This window comes from Tursiops truncatus, chromosome 13 (assembly GCF_011762595.2).
Source record: "Tursiops truncatus isolate mTurTru1 chromosome 13, mTurTru1.mat.Y, whole genome shotgun sequence".
Lineage (NCBI taxonomy): Eukaryota > Metazoa > Chordata > Mammalia > Artiodactyla > Delphinidae > Tursiops > Tursiops truncatus.
Window position 1 is genome coordinate 70,973,491 of NC_047046.1, and position 24,350 is coordinate 70,997,840.

At 34.6% G+C, this 24,350-nt stretch overlaps 1 protein-coding gene across 8 annotated transcripts in view; it reads left to right on the plus strand.

Annotated features, from left to right (window-relative positions):
* The window catches only part of WDR7 (WD repeat domain 7), a 388,174-nt gene that overhangs the window by 37,319 nt on the left and 326,505 nt on the right, over nt 1-24,350 (plus strand). For all 8 annotated transcript variants that reach the window (XM_019937105.3, XM_073790768.1, XM_073790769.1 and 5 more), the window contains 7 exons: nt 621-697; nt 1,535-1,654; nt 5,178-5,323; nt 5,674-5,776; nt 8,103-8,235; nt 8,484-8,732; nt 9,652-9,872. In XM_019937105.3, coding sequence (XP_019792664.1) covers nt 621-697; nt 1,535-1,654; nt 5,178-5,323; nt 5,674-5,776; nt 8,103-8,235; nt 8,484-8,732; nt 9,652-9,872 — 1,049 coding nt within the window. The remainder of the gene's footprint in view (nt 1-620; nt 698-1,534; nt 1,655-5,177; nt 5,324-5,673; nt 5,777-8,102; nt 8,236-8,483; nt 8,733-9,651; nt 9,873-24,350) is intronic.

Below are 24,350 nucleotides of genomic sequence, written 5' to 3' on the forward strand. Positions count from 1 at the left end.
ACAAAGGATTAATCTCCGAAACATACAAGCAACTCATGCAGCTCAATATCAAAAAAACAAACAACCCAATCCAAAAATGGGCAGAAGACCTAAATAGGCATTTCTCCAAAGAAGATACACAGGTTGCTAACAAACACATGAAAGAATGCTCAACATCACTAATCATTAGAGAAATGCAAATCAAAACTACAATGAGTTATCATCTCACACCACTCAGAATGGCCATCATCAAAAAATCTGCAAACAATAAATGCTGGAGAGGGTGGAGAAAAGGGAACCCTCTTGTACTGTTGGGGGGAATGGAAATTGGTGCAGCCACTATGGAGAACAGCATGGAGGCTCCTTAAAAAACTAAAAATAGAACTACCATATGACCCAGCAATCCCACTGCTGGGCATATACCCTGAGAAAACTGGGGGGAAGCAGGTGCATAGCACAGGGAGATCAGCTTGGTGCTTTGTGACCACCTAGAGGGGTGGAGTGGGATAGGGAGGGTGATGGAAGAAAACAAAACAACACAAAAAGCAAACCATGGTCCATGTCACTGTTGTAACCATATTATTGTTTAAAAAGAAAGCATGTTGTGCTTGTAACTGGCTGCTTCTTCCTTCTTGGTGTAGAGGACACTGTGGTGGCGCTCTCAGTGACGGGCATCTTGAAGGTGTGGATTGTTACCTCGGAAATAAGTGGCCTGCAGGTGAGACAAATGAGGCTGGAAGTCAGTTCTCTGTTTCTGTTCTTATGGAGTCTTACATTTTAGGCCCCTTCTCTTTTTTACTTAAAGAGGAAGGAAAAAGCTATTCTTTTCAATAGTCTTATTGACATAGTATAGAAGAGTCCCCTAGTATGCTCTCTCTGTACGTGAATTTTTTTTTCCCTTTTGAAGGTAGATATCTGCCTTATCAAGGATGCAAAGCAGAGAAACATGCAGTGCAGGATCTGAAGTAGAGAAACACAGAAGAGGATTTTCCTCAACTGCTTCTGTTTAAATTTGAAGTTAAAAGGTAGTTTGCTTGAGGGGGAAAAAAAAAAAGCAAACGACCACAAAGAAGATATAAAGCAGGTTTTAGTCCTCTGAGTTCTTTGGACTTGAATTCCTTGTTACTTTTTAGCAATAAGAAAGGCAGATCAATTTTCTGGCAATATAGATAGTAATATCTTCAGTTAGGGAAATTTTAGACATTGAATCTGGGAGAAAGTGCAGGAATTGATGAGTTTTTTTTAACCTACAAGCACATGTAACTATAAAAGTTAGGATTGACTCAAATTTTTATCATCTGTCATTGCCAGTGATGACACTCTGACTCACATTAGTATTTTAATCTTAAGTAGCTTTGTAGCAAAGATGTTGTACCCAGATGATTTTAGAGTATATCTTTGCTGCTTTTTACTACCTTGGTTCTCACGTGAGGGGCTAAATTGATGAACATATCAAGAGATGCCTTTATTTCATTTTGTTTTCTTTATCATTGTGTGATAATTTTAACTGACGACCCAGCCAATCCTAAAGTTTTACAGATCTTTCTCTTTTCAGGATACTGAGCCAATATTTGAAGAGGAGTCCAAACCAATTTATTGTCAGAATTGCCAAAGCATCTCTTTTTGTGCATTCACACAGAGGTCGCTTCTGGTTGTGTGCTCCAAGTATTGGAGGGTAAGATAACTACATAAGTAAGAAATTGTATTTTTGCCCTTCGTGATATTGGTTTATCAGACTTCCGAAGAAAATTGTAAGGCGGAGCTTGGTGTTAGAATATTTGAAACATTTGGTCTGATTTTGATATCATATTTTGAGGTATGGAATTTGGCTGTATATAGTTGTCTTTTTTGTTTTGGTTCATAGAATGATTCAGTTAATGTTTGTTAGTTCTGTTGATTTTAATTTCTGCCTTTTGCTACCATATTTTTCATTGTCTTGTCAGTACAGCATGGGCAATGGTGGTGAGTTTTCTGCACGTTGGCTGTATCTTTGTAGGTTGTTATTATCCCAATTGCCATTCTTTTCTGACATTTTGGAATTGGCAAGGTCGTCTTCTGTCACTAAAGAGCTAATGATGGAAGGTATATATTACTTTCACATTGCCAGACTTTAATATTTCCATAATAGGAAAAGAGCCGTCAAGTATTGATCACTTGCTCTGCTCTGTGCCTAGCATACTTTTCAAAGCTTTCCATGTATTATTTGGAAAAAACTCTCCAAGGGGTGGTATATTAGTTATCTAATCCTGCATAACAAATTACTTCAAAAGTTAGTCACTTAAAACAACAAATATGAATCATCTGTTTTTGGTCAGGAATTTGGGTTTCTGTGGGTCAGGAATCTGGGCATGGCTTGGCTGGGTACCTCTGGCCCAGGGTCTCTCGCAGACTGTGTTGAAGATTTCGACCGGGATGACTACCTCATCCAACGGCTCACCTAGGAGAGGGTCCTGCTTCCAAACCTACCTGGTGGTTGACAGGCCTCAGGTCCTACTGACTGTTGGCTGAGACCTTAGTTCTTTGCCTTGTGGGCCTCTCCATTAGGACAGCTTACAACACAGGAGCTTCCCTTCCTCAGAATAAGTGAGTCAGAGTGACTTCCTTGGTGGTCCTGTGGTTAAGACTTCATGCTCCCAATTCAGGGGGCACAGGTTCAATCCGTGGCCGGGGAACTAAGATGCCACACATGCTGCACAACGTGGCAAAAAAAAAAAAAAATGAGCAAGAGAAGGTGTAGCCAAGACCCACCTAATCTTAGAGCTGAGATCCCATTACCTCTGCCACATTCAGTTCTCTAGAAACCGTCACAAAATGCCGCCTGTACTCAAGGGAGAGGACTACCTGAGGATCCTAATACTACCAGGAGTCAGGGATCGGTGGGGCCATTTTAGAGGCCGCCTGCCACGGCAGGGATTGTGGCTTTGCCCATTTCGCAGATGAGGCAACTGAGGCGTAGAGGGGATAAATAACTTGGCTAAGGTTATACAAGTGGTGGTGGTTGTACAAGTGACTAAGGTTATACAACTCAGGCAGCCTGACTGCAGCAGCTGCTCTCATTACTACTGCGCTATCCTGTCTCAGAGTGGACAGCCTTACCATATGATTGTTGTTTGGGAATAAGATTAGAGAAGAAAAGCTAGCAGCTGCTTAGTTGTAGTAGGCCATATGGGATCCTTCCTTTGTCTTAAAACTTAAAACACATCCAAATAGAAATAAAACAAAGTGCAAGAGGATACAGTGAAACATATACACCCTTTTCCCCCAGGGCACTTCCCTTCCCCTCCCCAGAGGCAGTAGCTAATACCAGTTTCTTGTGTGCCCATTGTCAGCATTTTATAATCATGTGAGATCAGCCTTCTCTTAAGCGCACACACAAGAGTGAAAAGACTAGATGAATGGTACAGGATAGAATGCCCAGAGATAAACCCACGCACATATGGGCACCTAATTTACGACAAAGGAGGCAAGAACATACAATGGAGAAAAGACAGTGCTTCAATAAGTGGTGCTAGGAAAACTGTACAACTACATGTAAAAGAATGAAATTAGAACACTACCTAACACCATACACAAAAATAAACTCCAAATGGATTAAAGACTTAAATGTAAGACCAGATACTATAAAACTCTTAGAGGAAAACATAGGAAAAACACTCTTTGACATAAACCACAGCAAAATCTTTTTTGACCCACCTGCTAGAGTAACGGAAATAAAAACAAATATTAAAAAATGGGACTTAATTAAACTTAAAAGTTTTTGCACAGCAAAAGAAACCATTAACAAGACAAAGAGACAACCCTTAGAATGGGAGAAAATATTTGCAAATGAAACAACAGACAAAGGATTAATCTCCAAAATATACAAACAGCTCATGGAGCTCAATATCAAAAAAACAAACAATCCAGTTAAAAAATGGGCAGAAGACCTAAATAGACATTTCACAAGGAAGGCATACAGATGGCCAAGAGGCACATGAAAAGATGCTCAACATCACTAATTATTAGAAAAATGCAAATCAAAACTACAATGAGGTATCACCTCACACTGATCAGAATGGCCATTATCAAAAAAGCTAGAAACAATAAATACTGGAAAGGGTGTGTTGAAAATGGAACCCTCCTGCACTGTTGGTGGGAATATAAATTGATACAACCACTGTGGAAAATAGTATGGAGGTTCCTTAATAAAACTAAAAATAGAACTACCATATGACACAGCAATCCCACTGCTGGGCATATACCCTGAGAAAACCATAATTCAAAAAGAGTCATGTACCACAATGTTCATTGCAGCTCTATTTACAATAGCCAGGAGATGGAAGCAACCTAAGTGTCCATCGTCAGATGAATGGATAAAGAAGATGTGGCACATATATACAATGGAATATTACTCAGCCATAAAAAGAAATGAAATTGAGTTATTTGTAGTGAGGTGGATGGACCTAGAGTCTGTCATACAGAGTGAAGTAAGTCAGAAAGAGAGAAACAAATACCATATGCTAATGCATATATATGGAATCTAAAAAAAAAAAGTGGTAATGATGAACCTAGTTGCAGGGCAGGAATAAAGAGGTAGACATAGAGAATGGACTTGATGACATGGGGTGGGAGGGTGAAGCTGGGGCGAAGTGAGAATAGCATCGACGTATATACACTACGGAAGGTAAAATAGTTGGCTGGTGGGAAGCAGCAGCATAGCACAGGGAGGGAGGCTTAAGACAGAGGGGATATGGGGACATGTGTATGTATATGGCTGATTTGCTTTGTTGTGCAACAGAAACTAACATGGTATTGTGAAGCAATTATACTCCAGTAAAGATGTATAAAAAAAAAAAAAAGACAACCAAAGAGTGAGAGAAGATAGCTATGGTGTACACTATGATGAGGGACTCGTCTATTATTGATAAAAAACAACTTCTACAGGTCAAGAAGAAAAACACCGACAACCCAATAGGAAAACGAACAAAAACATTTCACAAGAGAGGAAAGCCAGGTGACCAGTAAATGTATAGAAAGGTGTTCAGTTTCATTAATCGTCAGGGAAATGCATACGAAAACAACATGTAGATGGTATTGCAACCCACCAGCATGACTTTCTCAGTTACTGCCAAAAAGAGGTTTTCAGTGTTTACATGGTTAAATTGTCTTATTTTGTTTTATGGTTTTTAAAACGATTGCGAATCTCTTATTCCTCGTAGGTATTTGATGCTGGGGACTACTCCCTGTTGTGCTCAGGTCCGAGTGAAAATGGACAGACGTGGACTGGAGGTGACTTTGTCTCGGCAGATAAAGTCATCATTTGGACTGAAAATGGGCAAAGTTATATTTACAAACTACCTGCCAGGTATTCAATAAATAATGTTAGGACTTTAATTGAAAGCAAAAGTTTCCAAATTTGGGGTATAACCTGAAAGTATGAAAATGTAGAAAGTATAAATATTTAATTTAGGTAAAAAACTTGAGAACTTAAGTTAGATTTGTAATTGAGGTTTAACTTCTAAGCACAAAAAATTAGGTGGAGTTTTTATTTGAAGTAGGGTATGTTAGTAACATTAATTATTTAATTTCACGCCGATACTAAATTAACTATAAAACATCCATATTTTGTCCATTGTCAAAAAAAGTCATCATATGGTATGATAAAATAGTTAATGTCAGTATTTTTACTGAATGTTGTAGTTTTCTCATTTTCAGTTGCCTTCCAGCTAGTGATTCATTCCGCAGTGATGTGGGGAAAGCAGTTGAAAATTTAGTTCCTCCGGTACAACATAGCCTCTTGGATCGAACAGATAAAGAGGTAAAATTCTTCAGGTATCATTTATAATTGGTAGTTATGTTGAAAAATTTTTACAACTATATTTATTGGTGTCTTTGGTAGCTAAGCATTTGAAAGATTCAGTACAATTCAAGGCTGTGTGTTAGATACTCTAAAACATTTTGACATGGTCAGTTATTATAAGCACAGTTTTCAGATTTGCTTATAATACGCCTATAATGTAGCAGTCACTTTTCTCCAGGAATAAAAATGGTCTTATACTGATTACAAAGTGGCAATGACTTTTTGATAAAATTCATATTGATGGTATAAATTGATTTTATACTCATGCAGTTATAAACATAGTGAGAGATGTAATTTTAGAAGCACAAAGATAATTATGTAATAATGCTGACTGATTATTATTTGAACAAGGTATTGCAGTATCTCCCCAAAACCATGTAGTGATTTAAATCATTAGGCATTAGAAATAAAGAAAAAAGACATTTTTTCCCCTATAAAAACCAAATTTATTATGACTTCTAAGAACCTACTTAATATCAATTTAAATTTGAAATGCACTTAGTACTGGGTTTTCAACTCTCTATTCTTTGAGCATTAAGAAAGAAGCTTTGGTTTTGGAAATAAAGTTTCCTTTACTCAAGTTGTAGGTTTCCACAGCTTTTTCATTCTGAACATTTTGTTCCATCTTTGTGTGGAGAGATGGCGAGGGGAAGGGAATTAATTTTTACGTGAATATTTTGAATATATAGAATTTATATATCCATGTACAATTAAGATCCTCTATGACCTGTCCTTTAGTCTCTTAACTTAAACTCCTACTTACTGCTCTCCAAACGAGATAGTCACTTCTATTTAAATCAAGAGATAATGACTTATGTAAAAAACATACATGATGGGATTTCCCTGGTGGTCCAGTGGTTTGGACTCAGCACTTTCACTGCTGGGGCCTGGGTTCAGTCCCCGGTCAGGGAACTCAGATCTTGCAAGCTGCTTGGCCCAGCCAAAAAAAAAAAACAAACCATGAAACAAAACAAATACATGCCATGTTTCTTTATGTATCAGCTCCCCAATACATTTTAAATTAAAATATATGTACTGTGTGGTGTTAGATACACATTGAAATATGAAATACTGGTTATTACAGCTGTTGTAGCAACTTTTCCTAGTTAAGCATGTTGTTTATCAATTAAAACTTTTAGTAATTTTCAGGCTTTAAGTTAAATCAAGTAATTAACTATGCTTAATGCATATAATTTCTATAGGATAATGCTTTTTAGGAAACAACTGATACCGAATACGGATTATCTGTTAACAATATGTTTAAACACTGAAGTCTATTTTTTTTTTTTTGCGGTACACGGGCCTCTCACTGTTTTGGCCTCTCCTGTTGCGGAGCACAGGCTCCGGACACGCAGGCCCAACGGCCATGGCTCACAGGCCCAGCCGCTTCGCGGCATGTGGGATCTTCCCGGACCGGGGCACGAACCCGTGTCCCCTGCATTGGCAGGTGGACTCTCAACCACTGCGCCACCAGGGAAGCCTCCTAAAGTCTATTTTTTACTGCTTTTTAGGATGAGCTTCTATGCTTTAATGCTCCAGTTTTAGTATATTAATAATCTAAACTTTAAATTTAGGAGTCCACCACTATTTAGTATTTTCAAATAAGTGGTCTCACTGAAGACACAGGATCTTAAGCAGAAAAATAGTTTGTTTTAAAAATGAAAGTATGCACAACACCCTAATGAATGGTTTTTGTTCCTAGTAGTTTATAGCAAACATACCAGGCTAGGTTCAAGTGGATTATGTAAATGTCATCAAGTTTCATGCCATTAGTTGAAAAATATTCTCATAAAAAAAAAAAGAGTCCTCTAGTTGTACAAGCTTGGTAGTTTAGATTTGCATCTACTCTTGGAGACTAATCAGGGATGGGCAGAAAGCTCAGATTAGCCTGTTCTCCCCTTTTGACCTTTTAAGTGGAGAATTTTCTTTTTGGTAATGAGGGGTATATCTTTGTATTAATTGCTTAATAGCAGACAAATAATTGCATTGTGGTTTTTATAAAGCGGAGAAAAAGAATAAAAATATTAATTCTAGAGAAAGACTATAAATTTAGTTTTCATTTGTGTTCTATGTACCGGATTTGGGTATTAGTTGATATGTGTTTCAGTGCTACAAAATTAATTAAAATATTATTGAATACTCATTCTATAAATGCACTTTTTTTTTTTTAACTCTGGTACCGAGGCAAAGTACTTAACACCCTAATCTGAAAAAATGTTAATGTGTGGAATATTTTGTTTAAAAAGATATCTAAGGGTATTTGAACAAATTTTTTTTTTTACAGTTGCTAATTTGTCCTCCTGTTACTCGGTTCTTCTATGGATGTAAGGAATACTTCCACAAACTATTGATTCAGGGTGATTCTTCTGGAAGATTGAATATTTGGAACATATCAGACACACCTGATAAACAGGAAGGTACAGGAAGTACTAGTAAATCACTTGCAGTAATTTCTCAATTTTTTAAATTTAACAACCTAAATACCGGCCACTGTGTAGCAAATTCATAATGTACATATGTCAATTTCTTCTTAGAATTATAGTTGATGACAGTTATTCTTTGGTATATTACTGAATCATCTGTAAGCACATTTATTTTTATATGTTTAATGTTTTTTCTAAAATACTTAAATGTTTTTCTTTTGTACCAAACAAAACCTCCACAGAGCTGGAAATGACAACTTCTGTTAGTTTGCAAGAGGCATTTGATAAACTGAATCCTTGTCCTGCTGGAATTATAGATCAGCTGAGTGTCATTCCCAATAGTAATGAACCTCTGAAGGTGACCGCAAGTGTGTACATACCAGCCCACGGGCGACTCGTTTGTGGCCGTGAAGATGGAAGCATCGTTATTGTACCTGCCACGCAGACAGCCATAGTGCAACTGCTGCAAGGGGAGCACATGCTCCGCAGAGGTATCCTGAAGATCTCCTAGTGTCTAAAGTGTTTTGAGAACTCTGTAACCATGAACTTGACAATGTCTACACTCTTTGTTTTTAACAAATACAATGAATCCGTGTAGTTGTTAGTGTGCAATGTAGTTGGGAGAATTTAATGTGCAGTTAATAAAATACACTCCAGTTGACCCTTGAACAACTCGGGGGGTTAGGGGCACTGACCCTCTGCACAGTTGAAAATCTGCATGTTACTTTACAGTTGGCCCTCTGTATCCTTGGATTCAATCAGCTGCCCCTGTGTAGTACTATAGTAAATACTTATTGAAAAAAATCTGCATATAAGTGGACCTGTGCAGTTCAAACCTCTGTTGTTCAAGGATCAACTGTACTTAGTGTCTATTATTGGAATAAACACCATGTAATGACTGTAAATAAAGAGGTATCTAATTTTATCTCTTTGATATGTGTTAATAATTCCATTTATTATTGGGTACCTATATAGTGTAGTAGTAATTATCATATTATCAGTAATACTGGTAATCTTTTAGAACAATGCTGTCCAGTAGAACTATATATGTAACAATATAGGTGATTTTCTAATAGGCACATTAAGAAAAGTAAAAATGAAGCAGGAGAAATTAATTTTAATAATATATTTTCTTTAACCTAGTACAGCAAAACTATTTTCATTTCAACTTGTAATCAATATAAAAATTACTAATGAGATATTTTACATTTTTTCGGTGCTAAGTCTTTGAAATCTCATGTATATTTTACATTCGTAGCACATATGAATCCACTCTAGCCACACTGCAAGAGTTCAGTAGTCTCATGTGGTATGTAGCTACTGTATTTCTAGAACTACAGAGCAGTTCTAGAAAACTAGAAGCCTTTTCAATGATAAAATGTATAGCTAAATCCAAAACCTCGTTCACAGGTTGGCCACCTCACAGGACACTCCGTGGTCATCGGAACAAAGTCACATGTTTGTTGTATCCGCATCAGGTCTCAGCTCGTTATGATCAAAGATATCTGATATCTGGAGGCGTGGATTTTTCGGTCATAATTTGGGACATTTTTTCTGGAGAAATGAAACACATCTTCTGTGTCCATGGTGGCGAGATTACTCAGCTTCTGGTTCCACCTGAAAACTGCAGTGTAAGTTGATCATGAAAGATTATTTCACTGTGGTAGAGTCAAGTTGTGTTGCTATCAGGCTTAATATAAGTGAAATCCAGAGTAACTTAAAATGTGACAGGAGAATTAAAAAATCCTTTTAATTTAAAAACTAAACAGTGGTAATGTGATGTTTAGACAAAGTTACAATTATTACCATTGGGCACATAGACGTAGAAGATGCACATAGTTTTTTTCCTGTTATTAGCTCCTAAATAGCTTGTCCCCGAAATGTAGTAGTAATTTAGAATATGTTTACTGAAGTTTCAATTTTTTGTTCTAAAGTAGTTTAAGTATCCCCAAAGTCATTCTCTAATCTCATTATTTTCAGCTTCATCTGAGCAAAAAGATAGTAAACGTATACTTTGGTAGTTTGAAGCAAAATACTTCTCATTACTTATAAATAGAGTTCGTTTATTTTGATATTTTTTTGTGGCTGCGCCGTGCAGCTTGTGGGATCTTAGTTTTCTGACCAAGGGTCAAACCTGGGCCCCGGCAGTGAAAGCACTGAGTCCTAACCACTGGACTGCCAGGAAATTCCCTAGAGTTCGTTTAAATAAACAATTATTGTGACAAGAGAAAGTATAACAGGCACTGAAAATGATTTTGGAAAATTTTGTACATACCTTTGTGAAAGCAGATTGCTTTCTTAGTGATGTGCGTGTAGGTTAGGCCATGATGTCAAATACAAACAGCCTAATAATTTTAGAAATAGGAGATTTTAGGAGAACTTAGGATGGATGAATAACAGACCCATAATTTATATTACTGTTTGTTAATCATGAACTTGTTCATGTGATTAGCCACTTCTGTTGGCATCATCACTATGCCCACACATTCACACGTGTGTGTGCACACACATACACAAACACACAGACACCGTCTTCTTGCATATATATTTCATGCTTATCATAATCCCTACAGCATCACCAGTTATGGTTTTACTGAAATGAAAAGCATTTGACTTCTGTATCTGATCCAGTATTCACAAGGAGTCTCATTTCAAAGCTCAGAAAATCTTCCTTGGCCTTTCTACTTACTTAATCTTCCTGGTAATGTGTGTTATCTGCCATGTTCTGCCAGTGCTAGATTTCATTTGACTTGATCCTGGTGGTGTTATAGGAGGTTCTAGTACCAGTGTCTCTCTCTCTCTTTTTTTCCCCTGCCAGATTTGAAAATTCAGATACTTAATTATCCTCTTCCTTCTTTTTAAAATGTTTTTGCCTTTTTCTTGCTTCCCAGTTGGTTGTTCATTTCTTCTAATCTTCATCACTGAGAAAAATTATTGTGTATTTATTTAAATAACCAATTGTATGTCTATTTTAGTGAAATACATATCATTGTCATTATACTAAGTTATAGCACTGTTAGAACCCCTGCCCTAAACTTTATTTAACACTACTTAATGCCCCATACTAAAACATGAGTTTTTTGATCTCTGACTGCAAATTTGGGGAAATATCTAATTTTTTGATGCTGACATTGATAACTTAGATTATTTTATTTCAGTTTAGTGCAACCATTTCTAATTTGACTGGTTTTTGTTTTCATAAGAATAAAACACTGAAAATTAACTAGAGTATGTATGTGTGTGTGTGTGTGTGTGTGTGTGTGTGTGTGTGTGTGTGTTTAATTACAGGTATTAAAAGGAAAGTTTTTTTGAGTGGTTTCCATAAGGTCATGTTTTCTTTTTGAACTACATTAATATATTTTTAAGCTTACATATTTATATGAGAACATTTTCTGGTTTCTTTTTAAAAATTTTCAAGTGGGTATTTAACATAATAAATTTTTTTTGATCAACTGTATTTAGAAATAATCTGTAGTGAGTAAAAGCTACCTAATAGACATACATGCAACTAAATAGAAAATGGTCTCCTTACTAGACTAGGTGCTCACCAGAGGTGCTAGTTGCCTGGGAAATACGAAGAAGAGAGACACAGACAAGGAAGCCTGGTACTTGGAAAATAATTTACTCATTATAGGCTTAACAGTAGAATTTTCTTGTTTTTAATTAACTTTCAAAAGTACTGATTAAGACAAATTTGCTTTTAGCTTTGTGATAATTTGACAGTAAATAATGCCTGCCTAGTTATTAAGCTGTTCATTTAGCTGGTAGTTTTAGGTCCAGCAGCTAATATGTTTGAAAATCAAAGAGCCTAACTGATTAATAAAAAGCTAAGAATTTGATATTTGCTAAATGTTTAGCAGATGACTATTTTGCTGAGATTAGAGTTAACATCATATGCTGATTTTAATACTAGAATTGTCCTCATAAATTGATCCAGTGTCATTTTCTTTTAGCAAAAAAAACTTTTACTTTAAAATGATCTGGTAGTTGGAAGATTATAAATATTTACCAACTGTAATGATTAAAGATAAATACTGAAAAGTTTGTCATCTGCTTTTTTGATTAGAATAGGGTTTTGGTTTTTATCTTGGGTAGATTGGGAAAGAAGTTGAGTTTTGATTTCTTGCAATTTTTTTTTTACCCCAGGAAAAGATGTTCTAAAACAGAGAAATGTTGGTTGCATTTTAAAAATGACTTAAATTGTAATTAAGAATGTACAATTATGATGAATTTTTCTTTCTTAATTTGTGGTCGTTTCATGTTTACCAAAATATAGGAAGTTGTTAAAACTGAGCAAAATCATTGTCTCCTGGCTTTGGTAGACAGTGAATGAAAAATGAAATCCTGCCTGCTGGGTAGAAAGGATGCTGCGGCTGGAGATGAGCTTTGAGGACAGACTATACACCCTTTCACAACTCCACACACATGTACATCTTACTTGTCTACTGTCTAGGTGTTTCTTTGTCATCCTTTCTTTCCCCACTCCTTCATTTTTGTGCTCTTTTAGCATTTTTTTACCTGAAATCTTTCCAAATTCTTGCTATAGATTAGTATTACTTTAGTGCCAGACTCAGTGGTTCTATACACTTTATTTTTAATAAACTATTTCTCTATTCTTTTATTAACGGGAGTTTTAATTATTTAAAAATTTTGACATGTTCATAGATGATAAACATTTCCTATAGTGTTATGTAGAGTACCTGCATTGAATAGATTTTATGTTTATTGTACATTGAAGATTTTTGTTTTTCATTTTTTAGAGGAATTTTATTTATTTTTTCCCAAATAGTAAAGCTCCATTTAGTCAAAGTGCTTTGAAATTGAGTTTGATTCCCTGAATAGTTAACTGAGATTTAACTTTCATATGATACAGATTATTTTAAAGAATTAAAATACAGTAAGAAAATTTAAAAGTTTCCTGAAAATATCCTTTGAGATAGGAAATATTGAAGTAATTCAGGATTGTATAGTGCCAAAGAGTTATTGACAAAAATTCTACGAGTTTTTTTTGGCAGTATTACTATCTGCCAAGTAATGCATTTCAGTGTTCCAAGAAATATAAACTTATATTTTAGGAGGAGAGTCAGGCAAGTATTTAAGTAAGCCTGTTACAAGGCTGACTATAAATGGTAAAGGAGAGATCCTAACCAAATGCTTTGGTGGATAAGGGCAGGGGCATATCATAGGTACTCAGAGAAACAAAGAGCTTTGGTAAACTCTCAAAAATTTCTGTGAGATTTGACTAACTGTATCTTGACTTCATGAGGGGTGGTAGAACTTGCAGTTTTGAGGTCTCTATTATTAGGCTATGTGCTGGCTCTGTTTCTTTCTCCTTAAGATTATGGAATGTAGAGGAAAAAATTAGGTTTGAGGTGGCTTTTTTTTTTTTTGTGGTTCGGTTTCTTAAGAAAACAAAATGTACTATCCATACATATGAAAGAAATATATACATATAATGTATATAGGTATGAAAGGTATGTGTACTATATATATATATGAAATATATATGAAAGGAAACAGAAGTGAAACTATCTACTAAAATAGTATTTGAATATTATATAACAATACAAAATATATACTATAAATATAAATATAAAAGAAAGTTCTGTGCCATTTTTGTTTGTCATTCCAAGTTGTGCTTATTGCTTTTTTTTTGTGTGCTTATTGCTTTTAAATGAGTGGTTTTGATCTTATATATTGCTATTCAGATGTGATGGTTCTTAGGCAGTTTTAATAGGATTCAAATTTAAAATGGAACCTTCATATTATTATTAAATAAGACTGCCACTTCAAATACTCATATAGAAGACCTTTTAGAAAATTCTTTTTAAAAACAGGCTTGTTAAAATTTTAAGTGCCTTACTGTTTTCAGTTTTCATCTGCACTTGGAATATTATTTACTGTAATGTCTTAAAATATTTTCTAAATAGGTATATAAAATGCAAAAGGTATTAAAGGTTATCAATAAAAAGCAAGTCTCTTTTTCCCTCTTGTTCTCCAGCTATGTCATTCCCTTCATCCTGAGTGTAGTATTTTATAATCCTACAGAGACTTTCTATATTGTTTTTTAAAAATTTTAAAATTTTTATACAGTTTTTAAAGGTTACTTTCCATTTACAGTCACTACAAAATATTGGCTATATTCCCCTTGTTGTACAATATATGCTTAAGCCTATCTTAACACTCGATAGTTTGTACCTTCCACTCCCTCACTCCTATATTGCCCCTCCGTCCCCCTGCCCACTGGTAACCACTAGTTTGTTCTCTATATCTTATACTATTTTTTAAAATATTTATTTATTTGTTTGGTTGCGCTGGGCTTAGTTGCGGCAGGTGGGCTCCTTACTTGTGGTTCTCAGCCTCCTTAGTTGTGGCTCGCAGGCTCCTTAGTTGGCATGCAAATTCTTAGTTGTGACATGCGTGTGGGATCTATTTCCCTGACCAGGGATTGAACCCAGGCCTCCTGCATTGGGAGTGCAGAGTCTTAACCACTGTGTCACCAGGGAAATCCCTATACTATGTTTTAATACTTCAGAACTATAGCATTTTAGTTTAATCTTATTCTAATAACTGAGACATTTAAGCAACACTGAGAGGTTAGAGATAGAATGATTTCCAGATTTGAATAGCTGTCAGAGGTAGGCTTGGGTGAATTTACAAAATCTGAACTCTAGGCTAGAGGAGGCCAAAAGAGTGTGCCCAATGCCTGCGGAGTCTGAGGAAGAGAGCAGCTGAAAGGGAGGCCAGATATTTTTAAGGCTGCTGGTAGTAAAATTATTAAAATTGAATTGGAAAGATAAATACCAAATTCAGATTCTGTTTGCTTTTGAGAGTGACGGGAATGAGTACTGAAGGGAACAAAAAATGTGACTTTTTGAAGTGTTGTGTTTTATTTACTTTTAGTAAATATATATCTAATATTACTTCCCTCTCCCATTGGCATGGATGATTAGATTATCACAGCTTTTTGCTGCTGCTAGAATTTTATTCAGAACAGAATTTTTCGAAAATGTTTCAAAATAAATTTTGAAGCATATATAATATATATGTTTCTCAGTGTGAACATATAGCCTAAGTTCTCTAATAGATTAGTTAAAAATGATTACTTTTCATTACATCTTATTAAACTTGTATTGTCACATGCCTCCAAAATTTTCCAGAAGGGGGCAGCATGGGTTTGTGAAAATGGGAATATCAGGCACCTAACCTGTTTGTTCCTTCATCTGACAATGTTAAATCCCTAGCTCTTGCGGCAGGTATGATAATATATATGGTATATGTGACTATATGTTTGTTAGTGCGTAATGTTCGCTGCCGGTAAGAACAATTAACAAATTAGGTTTTCTTTTTAATATATTATCCTTTCTTTCTGAAAAAGTACCTAAGCTTCTGCCTGAATTAGCTCTTATCTTACCTTTTTGAATTTGGACTTGTGTTACCAGTTTAATTGGATGTTACATTTAAAAAGCAATGTCTAGAATTATGGCATAGTCTCTGAAGCCAGAGTAAACTTTGGTGATGTAAAGGAAACAAAAGCAGAAAGCAGAAGTAATCTTTTTCTGAAATATATCACAGTGTACATAATGTTCTGTAATATTCTTTTTCCCATAACACTTAATTCTCTTAGATTTTGAGACTACTTTCATATGTTTTATATATGCAGCATCATCTTTTTGAAATTAATTTTTATTTTAAAAAATTACATAACACATTGTTATGGAAAATACAGATATTTTCTAAAGATGGTCTAAGTGTATTCCAATATTTTTAATGATAGTCTGTCATTTATTTAATTTTATTCAGAAATGTCAGAATTTTACTTTCTAATTTTTTTTTCTCTTATCAACAGTGGGGGTTGAGAATTAAGATAACTAAATAATTTTGCACATCTGGAATGATTCTTAGGGTAAATTCTTAAATGTGAAATTGCTTTATAAAAGGGCATATTAATTTTTAAAGTCTTTTGAATACATATTACCAAATTGTCCTTCAGAAGCTTAGGAATAGGTTTGTACCACCTATTTACCTTCATAATTCTTCATCATCCTGTTTGTAATCTTTCAAATGTAGGTAACTTTCTAGACTTATAAGTAGCTGTATGAAGAGTATGTATAAGCGTAGAGCACTCATTCTCATTTTGAAAGCACGAATGCTTTAATATATCAAGGCTGTATTGGTTATCCATTCCGATTGCTGCATGTTTTCCAAATTTTTACTACTGTCATATTTTATTCAAGATAAAAAATTAATTTTTCCTATTATGGATAGTGTCTAAATATTCAAATATCATAGTACACCTGTCTCTCGTGTAGGAAGCTAAGAGAATCAATGATATACCAAGAGACTGTCAGTGAGGATCCCTTCAACAGTAATGAGACAGATTGCCTCCCTATTCTGGCTGTGCTAATATTGTGTCAAACATTTTAGAAATTCATTTATTTATTACCTTTTTTTTCGCTTTAGGTTGGTTTATTGAAGTATAGTTGATTTACAATGTTGTATTAGTTTTAGGTGTATAGCAAAGTGACTCCGTTTTTTTTTAAATAAATTTATTTATTTATTTGTTTGGCTGCATTGGGTCTTCGTTGCTGCGTGTGGGCTTTCTCTAGTTGAGGTGAGCAGGGGCTACTCTTCATTGCAGTGCACAGGCTTCTCATTGCGGTGGCTTCTCTTGTTGCGGAGCACAGGCTCTAGGTGCGCGGGCTTCGGTAGTTGTGGCTCATGGGCTGTAGAGCGCAGGCTCAGTAGTTGCGGCACATGGGCTAAGTTGCTCCGCGACATGTGGGATCTTCCCCGACCAGGGCTCGAGCCTGTGTCTTCTGCTTTGGCAGGCGATTCTTAACCACTGCACCACCAGGGAAGTCCCCAGTTTTTTAAAATATATATATATATATATATATATATATATATATACACACACATATATACATATATATGTATGTATATATTCTTTTCAGATTCTTTTCCATTATAGGTTATTACAAGATATTGAGTATAGCTCCCTGTGTTATAGAGTAGGTCCTTGTTGTTTATATATATAATAGTGTGTATACGTTAATCCCAAACCCCTAATTTATCCCTCCCCCACTCCGCAGAAACTTAGATATTCCTCTGTTTGGAGAGGTTTCTTTAGATCTTTAGTCATATTCTTGGTAGCAAAGAAGATTACATTGAGTATGAAATTTATTTTTAGTAATAGAAATGATTTGGTGCTAAGCATTGTAAATGAAGTGGTTGATTAAATTGACTCAGTGGTTGAAGAGAGTTAGTATGGCACAGAGCAAAGACAATTTTTCTTCAGTAACTTAATCATAAAGCAATTTTAAAATGAGTTAAAATTTATTTTAAGATGGCAGAAATTGTTAGAAAAAAATGAATGACTTTTTAAGGTGACTGTTCAATTAGATGCAATATATATCTGAGTGCCGACCATTTTCCAGGTGCCTTCAAGAGCCGGGTGTATAATAGTGGGGGTTAGGTTTCCCTTGTGTTCTTTGATATAGACTTAAAAAGCAAGCCAGCATCCTTTGTAAACAAAGAGGTATTTTTAGAATATATATATTCTAGTAATTTATCTCTAGGAAAGATACACAGACTCTTTCAGTTAGAAAATCTCCGGTTAGAAAAATGGGGACAGTATCAACCCGTTTGTTTTCATGAGAAAGGAAAAAAATGATATTCCATAGTTATGTCAGAGGTATTGTAAATTCAGTGTTTATTTCTTGTAAGGATACTGGTATGAGCGGAATAAATAGGTTGAAGCCAAGCAGGCAGATTGAGAGTTACTAGGTCAGATGGATGGGGCCATTCAAATTCAAAGTAGGAGCTAGAAGTAGAAGTGTGGGACCAGCAGCCACTGGGAGTCGTAATTCAGTGCATGCTGAGGAGTGAGGCCCTTTGTGATGGAAAATGTTAGTCCCTGAACGTGTGCAGCCAAGGTTTGGGTGTGGGGTGGACAATAACTGGGGACAGCTGACTGCTGTGGGGAGAGGGTGAAAGGGTAGCACTTTTGAGTTCCTTAAAAAACCTTAGACTATCTTCAGAGTCTGCAGATATGACTATCTCAGTCTCTAAAAGCCATAAATATGTAATTGAAATTAAAGAAAGCACTTTGATGTTTTAAAGGCATGAAGTAAAAAATTATCAAGTAAATTCAATGGAAAAAGATGTGTGAGGAAATATTCAGGGAACAGTGGAAGGTGGTCACTGAGTTGTTGGATTGAGAGCTTTTATTGACTCAAATTGTTAAAAGTGCTAAAAACTTCATTAATGTGATTTTAAGGTAATACGTGAGTGATGGTAATGATCATGTAGGTGGAACTATTCAGATTAAATTAAAGCAGAGCTATTAATATGAGAAGAAAACATTGAAAAGGGGAAACTAACCTAATAGAAAAATTATGAATGTCTCTGTATTTCCTGGTGAATACCTAAACGTTGGCAACTCCCTCAGAAAATGATACAACTACATTATAAAAAGTAGAATTTATGGTATATAATGACATAATACTAATAATGGTAAAGAGAATACTAACTACCATCATCTTTTGTATGCATGATGTATTAGTCACTGTGCTGATTTCTTTACATATATTTCATTTAATTCACCCAGTGCTTCTGTGAGGCCTAGTAATTGTTGTTAACCTCATTGTACAGAGAGGTGAGGCTCAGAGAGGTTAAGTAACTTGCTCAAGTCACACAGTTAGCAAGTGGCAGAGCTGGAATTTGATCCTAAATAGTCCAACCTGAGGGCCTGAACTTGACCACCAAGCATACCACCTCCTACTAGGTGTAATTGTGTATTTAAAAATAGTTGCATTTCTCCAACTTTGACTATATATGTTTTATTACTGATTTACATAAGTAAATATGATTTTGATACTTAATTTTAAATGCCTAATTTATTTAGTATCTTTCAATTTGTAGATCAAAACACAGCCATTCTTTTCAATTCCTGTATTTCAAATTTTTCTTTAGAGAATTGTGCATGGCTCAGTTCTTCGGTAATTTATGTTTTAGTTTTTCATCTTTGATTATTTAGGTTTGGATTTTCTTAGTTTTAGCCCCCTTTCATCTTCTTTTACTTGTCACACTTTACTTGCTTTTAAGAATATGGTGTAAGATTTAACTGAAATTTTATAAATTTAACATATACACAGTTAAGATTTTTTGAAAACAGAGGTAGCTAAGAAGGTAAAAGGTCACCTGTTACCCTTCTACATAAAAGAGAAACACAGTTAACATTTTGATATTTTTTCCTCTAGCCTTGTAAAATTCACTTACTATGCACTTGTGATTATATTGTATAGTTATCTATGCACATTGCATCTTCATTTAATATTTTAACAAATACTTTCTCAAGTTATTCTTATTTGTGAAAGTAATTTTTAGTAATTATATAACATTACATTATGTGAGCATACAATATTTACTTAGCAATTCTCCTCCTTTGGATGTGTAGATTGGTCCCAATTTGAACTATTGTAAATAATATTGAATATCTTTGTAAAACTTGTTTTCATTTATGATTATTTCCTTGGGTAGATTCCATGAATATTTTTTGGATTAGAACCTCAGAATTTTGGGGTAATAGGTTATTAACATTTTTAAGTCTGTTGAGATCGATTACCTAATTATTTTCTACCCTCAGTGCCTATTTCATTGTCCCTTGCCAACACAAGATGTTTTTATTTACTTCCATGACTCAGTTTCCACATCTGTAAGATGGAAATAATAATAGTATCTACTTCAAAGGGTTGTTGTGAGGCTATGATGAATTACTGCCAAGTATTTAGAATAATACCTAGCACAGAGTAAGAACCCAATAAACGTTGGTTGTTTTGTATTATATAATTTCTACAGTCTTTGGCTAAATTGATAGGTGGAAAGAGTATCTTATTGTTCTAATTTGCATATCTTTGATTACTAGAGGTAATGAAGTTTTTCTATGAGGATTTTAGTGAGTTTGTTTGTTTTTTTCATTTGAGACATAGATTGTCCTTTGCTCATTTGTTTCTGTTGGGGATATTAGTGCCTGTATGAGTGCTTAACTTAATTGAAATATTAAGCTTATGTGCTTTCTATTACTGTTGTTGAAATTTTCTTCTGGTTTATTATTTACTTTGATTTTTTAATCTGCAGATAATTTACATTCCTATGTAATCTAATTTATCTTTTTCCTGTTTAGCTTCTTTCATATTTTTGAATCCTGGGATCTTACCCGCCCCCCCAGAAATTTGGTGAAATTTGATTAAAAAGCAATGGCTGGATTAAAACAAACATCAAATACTTTAATCTATCTGAAATTTATTTATGCATGTGGGGTGAGGAAAGGATAAAAATCATCTGTTCTTCCCTAAAGTAACGGATTATCTCAACATCATTTATTAAATAAAATTTTCTTTGATAGGTAATGTCTTCTTAATCTTACACTAAATTCTTCATATTTATTTGCTGCTTTATTAAGAAGGAAGCAGTTGAAGAAAGATGGAGCCCTGACTAGCCCGCTATTTCTTCACTGTTGTCTTTTGTATGTAGTGAATGGACGAAGATATTAAAACTGGTCCCTAAAAGTCTTATTTTTATGTAGAACATAACTATCCTAATAGATGGTTAGTAAGTGTTTTGGTTGGACCACATGGTCTTATTTTCTAAAATAGCTATTAAGAAACAGCCATCTACCCCACCCCACCCCCTTCTTTTTAAAAGAAGGATGAGCTATGGATTTCTGAAAAAAAAAATTTTTTTTTTATCTAGTTTTGTGAAAGTGTGGACACGGCATTAACATTTGTAGGCTCTTTTTTCCCCTTCAGGTAGAATATTTAAAAGTGATAAATGATGCATCTTAACTGCATATTTATGTTCCAGAGAAGGAGTTCTGAGAAGTCAAGAAATAATGATTAAAAGAATAGTAGGATTGATTTATGAGTGAAAGAAGCTGGTCATTTATAGCTTGTCTAATGATGGGCATATTTAAAAGGAGAGACAATAGTTAGTGTTCATAGATTTAGAGAATATTCAAAGAGAAGCATTGTTTTGGGCAGGAGATTGCTCCTAGAATGATATGAAGAAAAGAATAATTTAGTTTAGGAAACAAATTGGCAAAAGTAGAAAATTATATATATATATATATATATATATATATACACACACACACATATATATATAATTTACACTGGGAACTGTTGGAAAGCAGAATCATCTCCCCAGAGAGCTAGTGTGTGGGATAAACTAGCTGTCTCTAGTTTCTGTAATTCATGGCAAATGCTTAGGAACAGGTTACATAAGAGGTTTCTGGGAATGGTTTAAAATGAAGTCTTGTAAAATGTGTAAGGTCAGGCAGGATGACCTAGGTGGTACATTCTGACTCTGTCAGATCTTGTGATAGCTTGTGGCATTCCCCTGCTCAGCACTAATGTACCGTGAGGATTATTTACTGGCAGATTCAGTGAGTGCTTACTTGGTTGAGGATCAGAATTGCTTGAAAAATAATAATTGGTCTTGGAATGTATTTGTTTTGATCTGGTATCTTCCTCACTTTCCCTGCCCCAATTAATTTTTTTACCAAATCAAAGTAAATATTAAATATGGTTAAATATTCTGTTGCTTTTTGTTTCTCCTGCTTTTAATTACCTTTTGATAACATTGGTGCATTTTCCTTCTAGGGAAGAACTAATACAGTGTTTGGAACATGATTTTGAATAATTTTCACCTGTAAAGTACTGACCAAGTTGATCAGATGCTCAATCCATGCTGTACAAGTTCTGTTCCATAACAACAAAAAAAGTTTTTTAATGGTATATGTATGTTACACTCTTTAAGTCAGTTGATAGCAGTGGGTGTTAAAGTGGAATCTGTGAGACAGTTAACTGGGGCATGGGAATAAAATATTAAAGCTCTCCTTTCTTTTTTTTTAAACCTTAACAAATTGAGCTTATGAACATTTACTAGATGGAAGGACATTGGTGCCTCACTTGCTTCATACATCAGATGGGCACATATCACCTGGGCCAAGAGTGGGCCTGCCACCTCCAGGAGGGCGACCTCAGTGCCCTCACCAGGTGTGCTTCCAATGAAAATATGTTTGCTTCGGAGAGTTGCAGATTATACTGTATAGGTCTTAACCTAACCATCACAAAATGGGCAGAGAAAATAGTGGGAAGTCTTTCCAATGAAAATGAAATATCTTTTCATTAACCACGTAACGAGGTTCAAACAATGATCATTTGATCAATCTGGCAAGAAGGCAGCCACAAAATTCATGATTATATAAAATATGCGTTTACATCTACTGTTGTTAACAGTGAAAACTTTCTAAAGATACAGTGCTTTGAGGTATTGGCTAATGCTAATATAAAGTTATTAACATTAGCAAGACATTTAAGAAAATATTTCATTTTATCTTAAATTTGTTTATTTAAACTGAGTCATCCTTTTAAAGTATATATTCTGTGCATGTTTTACAATGTACATGATATATTGGCACAAAGTACATATACAATGTATAAATATACGTATAGTGAGAATATATTACAGAGTTTTTTAAATGAATAAGTGTGTGATTGAACAAGTTTGGAACATAAATACTTTTCAGATAATTTAGTTAAAGATATTAGGTTCACATTTTTTATTTCTTGTATTATTATTCTAATTACACAATTTAAATGTCTTATAAAAATATCCTCAATGTGAAGTCATGTTTAGGTAACTTTTTCAGGTTGAGATGGAAGAAAGCGAAGTAGAATGGAATTAATCAAATTATAGAATCAGTCATTGTGGGTGAAGTAAGTGTTCAGTAACCAAGATGTCTAGAATTTAATAATTTAATAATAAAAGAATTATGCTAATTCAACTCATTTGTGAGGACGCTGCATCTAAATCAAAGAGAGTTTGGTGTTATCTAATATTCTTTAAGAAGTGCTTCTTCAATAGTTTTGAGCACAGATAAGGAGAAACCAAGTTAATTGTGTTTCAGCAAATCTTTTAAGTGCTTTCATTTAACAGGTAGCTGAGAATTATTTATCATTACTCTGTTCATTGTTTGAATTAAAATTAATACCAAAGTGGTGCTTGAGAATGGTCTTTTTCCCTTTTACATTTAAATAAGCTAGACATTTGCTTTGTTTATACCATTAATTTGTTTTCACAGAGCCTGTGAAGGTAACCATCAACTCAGAATTAATTAGGGGAATCAAAATTAATGAGGATTTACTGTATTGGGCCATTTCCACTCTAGGCCAGTTTTCTTCATACGAGTTGGACTAGCAGTTTCTTGAAAGAAGAAAAATTAGATTTATTTAAATCCATATTTAAAAAGCAGAGAACCATCTTTTCTTGTGAGTTAAGTACCTCTAATAACTGTGCTTTCTTGGACTTAGTAATATTGATTTTTTTTGTTTGTTTTCAGTCTTGATTATTTTGGCTATTTCCAGACCGTTGTTCATTACAGTAAAGCTAGACTTAACTCTTCAGATGCTTATTTTCATTTACATGGAAGGTATAACATTTTTGTTTGGGGCCAAACATTTTTTTGCGGATGAGGCATGTCATTTGTCAGTTTTCATCATTATTGCACTATACGAATGAAGAACAGAACTATTCTTTAAAAGATATTGATGTAAATATATATGTTAGAAGAGAACGCATCATGTGGGACTGAAAAGCTAGAATTTTTGGAATTCAGTCATTTTTTCCTTCAGAAAATTACATCCCATAATCTACTTTTTAAAATACACCCTGTAATATTATTTAATATTAGCTTTGTACGTTCTTTGTTTTTACTCATAAGAGAGATAACATGAAGTAGAGCTTTTAAATCTTTTTATGAGGTTGGATTGCATTTTCTTGAATTTTAAAAAATTATCCACCTCATATAAATGGCAAGGGTGAAAGTTCTGACGGCGAAACTTATGAGGCGTTGATGCCGGAGGTCAAGTTCCTCGTGGGAATAGGGAAGCCTTTTTGGTTTGCTTAAGTCTGCAGTCCTCTCTCTGGTAGGTTATGAACTGCAGTATGAGGTATTTGGCAGAGAGAGAATGTGTGGGTCAGTGCTTCTCCGTAGTTTTGCTGTCACCTCAGGTGTTGAGATCTACCAGCAGAACATAATTTGA